This window comes from Melanaphis sacchari, unplaced genomic scaffold (genome assembly GCF_002803265.2).
Source record: "Melanaphis sacchari strain LSU unplaced genomic scaffold, SCAv2.0 Contig91_pilon_pilon, whole genome shotgun sequence".
NCBI lineage: Eukaryota > Metazoa > Arthropoda > Insecta > Hemiptera > Aphididae > Melanaphis > Melanaphis sacchari.
In genome coordinates this window covers 764,863-775,274 of record NW_020271649.1, presented here as the reverse complement: position 1 = coordinate 775,274, position 10,412 = coordinate 764,863, and the positions used below count along the sequence as shown (strand labels likewise).

General features: G+C 26.4%; 1 protein-coding gene across 1 annotated transcript; it reads right to left on the bottom strand.

Moving 5' to 3' along the window:
• Positions 1-266: 266 nt before the first annotated feature.
• LOC112602826 lies at positions 267-605 on the bottom strand. The gene has a single exon (XM_025351147.1). The coding sequence runs from the start codon at positions 603-605 to the stop codon at positions 267-269; it is 339 nt and encodes a 112-aa protein (XP_025206932.1).
• Positions 606-10,412: the final 9,807 nt, after the last annotated feature.

Below are 10,412 nucleotides of genomic sequence, written 5' to 3'. Positions count from 1 at the left end.
TTTTTTCCCCGTTTTAAACCGACAGCAGAGAAGGATATGTGTGAATAATACTACTCCTCTGCTGCCATCATTTATTAATGTTTAATAAAAACACTAATACATATACATACTTAACACATAAATAATTATGGTTGGTTCATCTTAAAAATAAAAATATTAATACAATAAATACATTACGATACGATACAATACAATACAATACAGTACAATAAATAACTAAAGTCCGTCAGTATTCGCGGTCCGTTGTCGAGTGCATCTCTGTGTGCTCAGTCAATTGGAGTGGCTGCCAATGCATTCGCTCTTCGTTCGGTCTCGGCTATCATTTCATCATACTCCTTACAGCTTAAAATGTTGTCAACCATATTGTAAAATGACTGGGTGGTGCGTTGGGAGGCAGCCTGTAGCCAGCCGTTCTCGCTGGACGGGACATCAGAGGGGCCGCACAATAAATTCTGAACGTCACCCGGGGTCAAATTTCGGTTACCAACAAACATCTTCACTGGTAGCCGAAGCGAATCCCAGTAAGGACAATTGAAGATCGTGTGTTTCGCAGTGTCCTCCGGGTGTTGGCAGTACAGGCAAGCCGCATCATGGACGCGCTTCATCGGGTGCAGGTGTACCTGAAACACCCGTGTCCCGTAAGAGCCTGCGTTACATGGAACGTGAGGCTTTGGAACACTTTCTCATCCATCTTAGCAGGTCCGGAAGAATCGTGTGCGTCCAGGCTCCTCTAATGCCACGACTCCACCTGTTCGACCAGGCATCAAGCAGGATGTCTCGCTCTGCTCTCCGGATCTCATCCTTTGAGTCAGTTCTATCCGGGTCGTTAAGTTTACTTCGGATATTAAATCAAATTATATAAATTTAAATTTAAAAACATATTTCTGTAAATACCACAAACTATAAATAGATTCATACTATAAATAAATAAAACAAAAATGTCAATGAGTTTAACAAAATTCATAAGAATATAATAAACGTAAAATTAATTAAAAAAAAATAATTAACATCGTTATTTTTAGTTTAAATAAATAATTTCGTTTAAATATAAATTTAAAATGTCAATAAAAAATAATTGTCTGTAAATTTTTTTTTAGATTTTATGGTTGCCTATGAGGAATTATTTTTATTTATAAATTTATCACTAAAAAGCACTTTTAGCTTATAATTTTTGTCATTTTAAATAAATGTTGTAAAATATTGAATTTTAAATGAACATAAAAAAATTTACCCATATATTTTTAATAATTTTACGCATATACAAGAAAATTGTGTGATGTGAAATATTATTTTAAATGTTCAAAAATTTTAACTTGAATATTTTTTTGAAATTTATAAAAAAAACAAATAAAAAATTTCTTATGCCTATAAATAGCTAAAAAATAATCAAAATATTTTAAAAATTATACTATCTAAAAAAATGATATTATGTTGTTAACCTTTTATATTTTAACTTTTTATTAATATTATTAATTTCATCATTATTTTTTATACTAATTTATCTATTAACAAATGAAAAAAAAATGCTAAAATTAACTGCAATTTATTAATAATACAATTCTAAAATAATAGGCTTAATATCATCAAATATATTATTAATGTTGTGTTTAACCATACCTTTCAATATTAATTGATTATTAAAAGTTAATGTTTTTATAATTATATAAAAAACTGAACGTGTCTCGTAGTAATACGCAATCTAAATAAAATCTATCTTTACCATCATCACTTTTATTGTTACCTAAAGCCAATGAGAAAAAAAAATCCAAAATCTTCGTCTCTTCAAACATTTATACCGCGCCTCTGAGAACCAGCTTTATTAACTGAAGTCTTCAGCCATCCTCCGTTTCTAGTTCCACCTACTATTCAAGGTGAAGTTGTAGTCGACTCAATATCTCCGATTGAACTGTCTCCAAATTAATATTCTCTGAAGTCACATTCAAAATTTATTAAAAATATTTCCAACTTAAAGGGTTTAAAAAGTGACCTTATACTTTTCATAATCTCCTCGTGATGTTTCTTGGGTTATGCTAATAGGCTGAATATTTTACTAGATTTTGAATAAAATATTTAATGACCCGGGAATCAACTAATACATAAGAAAGGTCTCGGGAATCAACTCCCCTATTGCGGATAAAATAGGTTCACCCTATCTTCATAAAAAAATTCCTAAAAATTACAACTCCGAACTGTAAACATGCAAATTCTGAATTATTTAAAAGAGACTGAGTTATTTTTCCAAGCATTTATATTGCGTTTTACACGTCTAATTGTAATGATCATTCACTAACTTCATCATTCCACTCCTATAGAAAATATTGAAACGCCATTAACCGAACTGAGTTTTTCCGTTCTTAATGTTGGTAATATTATTTATAGGACCAACAACTAGACGTTGTCACTTTTAACTAACATCGAACTTACTTAATAAGAGCTTTTTAAGTTGACAAAACTACTGCATTTTAAAGTAATTATCAAAAAACCTTGACCAAGAAAAGCTCGTCTTCACACACAATTCTATCGATACCAGTCATATAGGCACACGTTGAGATATTGTTTACATACACTTCTTTGCGTCAAATTTGGCCAGGATCATTTCATTATTGGTTGGATTTAGTAACGTAAATTACCGGAAAAGTGTGTTCTATATGTGCCGGAACACATACCGTCAATTTTTAAGGCTGTCCGTCGTACAAACATTTCGAATTCGGTATCTCACAATAAGAAACTATCAACCGGTTTAAACAAAAACCAAATTTATAAATCAGCTCCAAGAGTTCTTTAAAATAAGGTTTAAGAAGTTAATGCTCAAACTCGAACTATATCCTATTCTGAAGCTGTTACTACTGAAAATTCTCCTCTATAAATCGTCTCAACTATGATATATTTTATTGATCAACTGATTTTATTTTTTTAATCGAGGTTTTTTATAAACATTAACCTCTATAGTTGTTAATGCGAGTACATATTCAATTTATTATCCAATTATTATTCATTTTACTACTATCAAATATTAGTATTTATACTTTCTATCATGTAAGATATTTATAAGCTACTATGTAATATTATCCGCTTACAATATGTTTATTTTATTGAATTATCGAGCTATAATAGTTTAGTAGTATAAAATATATAATTTAAAAAAATAAATACCTACCTTTTTATTATAAAAATATAGTAAATCGTTGTACGACTATTATATAGAAACTCTAGCAGACTAGAATGCTCGTTTATACATTTAAAATTTCTCATTTCTAGTTGATAATTTAAATAATCAACTTTAGATTCATCACTATATATATTTTAACATTAATTCAATTTTTAATAAGTTATGATTTCATACATAATATTCTGTCTTTCAAATTCCAATCACATACGTATGAATACAAACTATGTTACCGCGAGAAAATTGACCATGCCGACTATCAACTTTTCATATTATAAAATTAAATTATGAAATACATTCATTGTTGAAATCAATAACAAATATGAAATATGAAAATGTTTTAAATAATAGGTATGTGTATAAAAAGGATTTTTACGAACTAGTTTTCTTTGGATTGAAATAAATAACAATCTTATGATACTCAATACTATAATATTTTATGGTGTTCGTCCGTATACTCGTATATACGGATATATATTTATACATATTTATATCGATACTATACTTTATACAAACATACATTTGTTTTTTATGCATTAACGTTTAGTATTTTGGCCTGACATGCTGTATCCGCCATTGATAACTGTTTTTTTCGTTTTGTAATGGAAAATGGTGTAACGTAGAGGTGTGTTACTTATGCAATTTATATAATTTAGAGAGTGGCCGATAAGTTTAATAAGACTATAAAACTTATTATCAACATGACATAACACCTCGTGTGCTATAAATAATGTATAGTATACAATAGGGTGACCATTTTAAGAAAATAAAAAACAGGATACTTGTTACTCTCCTCCTCCACAAAAAAAACCTTTCCACCAAAAAAATTATGTACATTTACACATGCACAAAATTGTAGAGTGTGAAATTCCAAATCTGTGTCAAATCATAAACAATTGTTTTCTTATTATTTTACCCTTTTTAAATTAACTAACCTAACCAACATAATAAAAGTGTTCAAATGCTTAGGAAGATATTACTTTTATTATCATTAAATGTTGCATTCAAAACCTAACACATTTTTCTTTAACAAGAATAAAGAAAATTACATCGTCAGCTATTTTCATTTTTTACTTTTTACTCTTTTTTCATACTTTTCTGAAAAACTTATTGAATTTAATAATTTTGGGTGCTTTAAAAGAAATTCATTAAATTGTGAAGTTTAATTTTTAAAGTACTTTTCGCAATAATTATACATTTAATAGTTTCGATATAAATAATGGTTTTTTTTTCATTTGTTTATAATACATTTATTATAAACAATATTCTTTCTGCAGATGCATTTTTTCCAGGAATACTCAATAATTTAAAAGAAAAAATTTGTTGAGAAGTTGTTAACGGAAATGCAATTTGTTTTTAGCGTTTTAAAAAAAAATCACACTATTTTTCTGCCTCTTGCTTATCGCTAATTTAATTGCTCATCAAAATCAATTCTCGATCCTCGTTCCTCGAAAACTGTTATCTACTATTTATAACTTTGGTCATAAAATTGTTTTAGATTTGTTTCATACATTGATTTATTTTTAAGATAAAATTTAATAATATAAAAAAATGGGAAAAACAGGGCCATTCTCAAAACGGGATAAAAAAACTTTCGTTTGAAGTCAGTCACGACTGCGGGATATGATGATTCAAAAACGGAAAATCCCTTTATAAACGGGACGTCTAATCATTCAAGCATACAAGCCTATCGGTCCTTGAGTAAAATATCTTTTTTTGTACATCTATAAACATTTAATATTTTTATGATCATTTTTAAATTTGTCTAAATAAAAATTGTCATTAAATTATTATCTGTGTTTTTGTATCCAAATTATGTTAACACTTATAATGAATTGCATATGTAAAAGCTCATTTATACATAATATCACATGTCTATTACATCAATAAAAGTTATGTTATGTGTATTTATACGACGTTCAAGACAAGTACATTATTTTGAATACCTGAAAATAGATGATTGAATATGAATATATCAAAATTATAGACATTTAAACATATTATGTGTAATACGAATGTAAAAAGTATACAGTGTTGCGGCAACAGTTAAAACACAATAATACAGAATTTATTATAATAAACAAATTATATGTACAAAAATGAAATATACCGGGCGTTTATGTGATTCGTCCGTGTACAATTATAATTCTTAAGTCTGCTACATAATATAAGTGTGGCCGAATAGTGTTATTTGAAAACGTCCCACAATTCATTGCAAAATTAAAACATTAAAAAAACATGTCATCCAATAAACAATATTGCTACATTTAAATATATTATTATGATATGTTAATTAAATATTTTATATAAATACTAACTGAATTAATCATAAACTACTTACCTTAATTTATTCATGTTAATTTCCACTGATCTTCGAAAATTTTTAATCAGGAAATTGATCACTTATTAGAAACTTATTTTAAATTTTTAAACAGTTTTGCTCATTCAGTAAGTCAAATTTCTCCGGTTATTTATTTTTAAAATATAAAAAATAAAGCAATAAAATTTATTTTAAAACTGATATGGCCTAAAAATTCCTTTTTTTTTTACTTTTTGTTTGTTTTTACCGGTTATAAAAATGTACTGAAAATTTTAAATTTTTACATCTCTAAAGTACAAAACAGATTTAATTTGATATCCAAAACCACTTTAAAGGTTAAAAATCAAAGCATTTTATCAAAAACTTAAAGGCATACAAAAAAAAAAAAAAAAAAAAACACATCATTAAAAAATCAATATATTCGTCGCTCCGTTCAGATCTAAAAAAAATATTTCAAAACAAAAATAAAAGAAGAAAAATAGAATATAACTTACAAAAAATTAGAATACTTTATTAATTAAATTGGTAAATGCTAAATCACAAATATTTTAAAATTTTTTATCTATACAAACAAGAAATTTTCATTTAAACTCCATAGAGTTAATTGATAACTAGACATTACTTTTGACTTAAACATTTTTTTATTTACTCGAAAACATCAGACATATATTTTCAACATCTATTCATTTTAAAATCAAGCTAAATCATTATAAAATTCGTGATTATTCAAGTTTTCTTCATATAATAAATAAACTTCATATTTTAAATCTGTTGCTATAGATATCATTGACTATTGTTTCTTTTTGTACGTATCTGAAAAATTTTTTTATTATATTATCTTATTTCCAACTCTTTAATTTGAAGTGCAAACAAAAATTTAAGATAAAATCAAAATTGTTAGTATATTGAATGCCAATAATCTAATATTAGTTCTAAAGAATGATATTTTAAATGAAATTAAAAAAAAAAATATGATGAATAAGAAAAATTAAATTAAATTTTATAAAATCTATATTACACATAAAAATAAATAAAAATTCTTATTCTTCCTAGTAAATCTTTGAAATCAGAATTTAAAATAAGAGAAAAAAATAGAAAATAGAATAGATTTTAATAACAAATTTATAAATGTAGAAAGACAATTATTTACTATAGTTACCGAAGAAACTCGTCTTCAATGAATTTTCCTGGTTTCTACAATTTACTGACCGTAAACGATGTTTCTTTTTTTCATTTAATCATCTATCAAATTACATAAATTTATTTTAATTTCATACAGTAACTTTAGTAACGTTACATCGTTTCAATCGATTGAGAAAATTAAAAACTTATAACCCACATTTTGACCTCGCACAGTTGTCAAAACCATGATTTTAGAAACTCAATTTTCATTATAAATACTCTATAATAATAACTAATAATATCTAAATATCGAAATATACAATAACGATGCATAATAACACGCTAACGGCCGTCAAACACAAATAATAATTTCTATATTTTATAACTAGACGATGGTCATATTGTGTATATGTTATATTATTACGTTATACGTGACTCGTTGCGTTCGAATTTATACCCTTTATACTAGTACCATTGAATTCGACCGGGGCTAGACCACTTAATTAAATAATAATGAATACAATCATTATAATTGATTATAACATGGTAATATACTGTTTAATTATTTACAATAAACATACATTTTTAAGTTTCAAAATAATTAGATATTATTTACTGTTTAGATTTCAACAATTTTGTATTTATAATTTATAATTAAAGACGTAAATACATCATTTACGGTGAACAACAATGATATTTATTCAATACACGATTGGTAAGCATCATTTCCTATCGTTTGTACCATTTAGGGTCTATTTTTCAGATATTTTTGCGTACTTCAATAACAATAATTTATGGTAACACGGAGTTTTGTATAGGCATTTTAACAACATATCTGTTACGAGTTCACTTTCTGGTGTCCCGTAATATTTGTTTAGAAAATACAGCATAATATTTACATAATATGCAACAAACGTTGATAATGAGACTATAAAAATAAACAAAAATACACATCATCCAATAACCAATCGATCCGCTCAAACTCTAAAACTATTGTATTGAATGCCCCTCTATCAATACGTAATTTACTATTATACTAATAAGAGCACCCTCCTTTATTATGATAATCATTCAATTAATATATAATAGACATTTGCATAATTATAATATAAATTACTTTGGTCTAAACGGGATCTGCCATTCCTATGCAATTTATTAGGTTTTAATGGAAATAATTGTTTTAATTTTTTTCACGAGTATTATTATACAACAATAAATATAATATATATATATAGTAATGAAAAACAAAAACTCGATATTGTATAATATCCATACTTGGGAAATTTCTGTTGTACAGACACGTGCTCTACATTATTATTAATTTCATTTTACATAATATCATATGAGATAATGATGGAGAACCGTCAAATGCGCAGCTCGTAGTCGTGTCATAATTGCGTTGAACGGAATTTAACTTGTGCACATGCTTAAATTAGTGTATACATTCGCTTCTTGCGAGGGGATCACAACTTTTGGCGCGGTTTGTTCGGATTTACAAACGAAAATCGGTCACGTAATCCGCACGATCGCCGCCAACAGCTATATAATAGGGTCCGGGGAATGATATAATTTCTAAAACCGCATGCATGCGTCATGCTCTTCCGATGTAAACAATCGTCACGCATTGCAGTCGACACAGTAATATCGTATACAATGTGCAGACGGCCATATAAATACAAACGAGACGGAAAATAATAATAAGCATAACTATTGTAAGGAGACTGCAGCTATGTTGTTTAGCCAGTGTGTACGACTGCATTATGGAACAGGACAACATGACGTATTTGATACTATATTGTGTATGACGATGACGTGTATATGAGCACTGTTATATATTTTTAAAATCATTACTTTAATTTTGTTTGGTCGAGTTACGTTGTTTTTTTTTCCAATGGCGTAATTTTTACCATTTCGAGATACAAATTTAAATTGATTGTTTCAAAAAGATTTGCATACTGAGTATTATTGTATACTTTAAGGTTGATGGTAAATATTAGGGTTAGTCAGTATAGAGTAAATATCCGAATTATATTATATTAAGTCTGTGGTCTTAATACTGTAACTCTACAATGTTTTACCATAATAGATTTAATAAGTTACTTCAGATTACGTTTTACAATGTTTAAAGATTGATACTATATTTTTATATGAAAAAAATATAAACTATTTTTTTTTTAAACATTTTTGAAATCTAACAGAATTTATATATCAATGTATGACCGATTATAAAATAATAACCTCAAAAGTCCTAAGTTTATATAGGTAGGTAACATTTTAGAAACTTTAGAGTATAGCTATATTTTTTCTTACTAAAACCGGTACAGACTTTTTCGTATGTTTTTTATGGAAAATCGTATTACTCTTTCATGGTCTATCTTCAGTTTTTACAACCTGCTTTTTTTTTTTTTTACTGAAATACCACATAAAACAGTCAGTATTCTATAAAAAGGTATAAAAGGTAATAGGTATTTGACTTAATGGTAAAAATCAGAATGAGAAATCACCACAAAAATCAATTTACTCTAAGTGATAGCAAAAACATTGTGTAGAAATAAAAAAATAATTATATACCTCAGTAATATTTTCATCAAAAGGTCAGAAAAATCATTTTAAAATATATTTTTCCATTCAATCAAGTAACAGCAAGACGTACAACTACTCAAGAAAGGTTATATTGGATATCATATTAACGGAAGGTTCGAGTATGTCTTATCTAAATTAACATTTATAACCTAATTTACTCAAAACTTCTAACGTTTTATCTAACGTTCGATATTCCCAAAATAGCCAAAATAGTTAGTTAACTAATTTGATTGAACGATCGTTTTTCATAAAATCTACTATAATAATCTATCTATTTTATTAAATTTGATTTAAGTAAAAAAATAAATGATTTAATAGGTATTTATATTTTAAACTATATTTATAAACTAATAATATTTTTAGCGTAAAAAATCAAAAACCTTTTAAAAACTATAAGTAATTAAGTAAATTAAACTTAATATAACATCACATATTTTTTGCTATGCATAATAGTTAAAAGTTATGTACCATTTTATATCAAAATAATGAGATTATTTTAAAAATAAGGATGATAATATTTGTTTTTTTATATTGCAATAATGTTTGATAATTCTATTTTTTAATCAAACTCACGCATAAATATTATTTTACTTATAAAGGTAAATATATAAAAAAAAAAAATATTTAAGTGAGTTGTGTTTAATCAATTCACTTTTAAACATAAGATTTTATTTATATATTTATCCATCTATAATAGTCTGTAAGAATTAAATCCGGTATAATTGCAATCATTACGATACAAATTTACAATGTGGTATTTAAACTAACTGTACATGCAGTACGTACTTAAAAACAAAATGTGTAATTAATATTAATAAAATAGATAATATCTGAAACTAAAATAATGTTGTTATTATAATAGTATCAATATTTGAAACTGGCTTAATGAATTAGTTATACAATTATTATTATTATAATCATTATTGTAAAATCATGTAGAATCAACAGATCAAAAATTTTGAGAATATTAAACAGTTTAACCTGAACAATAAAGTGGTCTTGCAATTGTTGCAAAAGCAATATTTTGCACAGTGACTTAATCCTTAGGATTTGTAAGACTTCCTATCAGAGTTAAATTGTTCGCGATCACAAAACCACATTAGTCCAACTGTTAGCAAAATAGAGCTCTTATACAATAACATTCAAAGGAATTATATATAATATATACAATAACCAAACCTTGTATATATATTACACGTTTATATACATATAAAGTAGCTA

What these genes read in the sequence shown, in the direction of transcription:
- LOC112602826 (XM_025351147.1), bottom strand. Translation starts at nt 605, where the DNA reads ATGAAGCGCGTCCATGATGCGGCTTGCCTGTACTGCCAACACCCGGAG.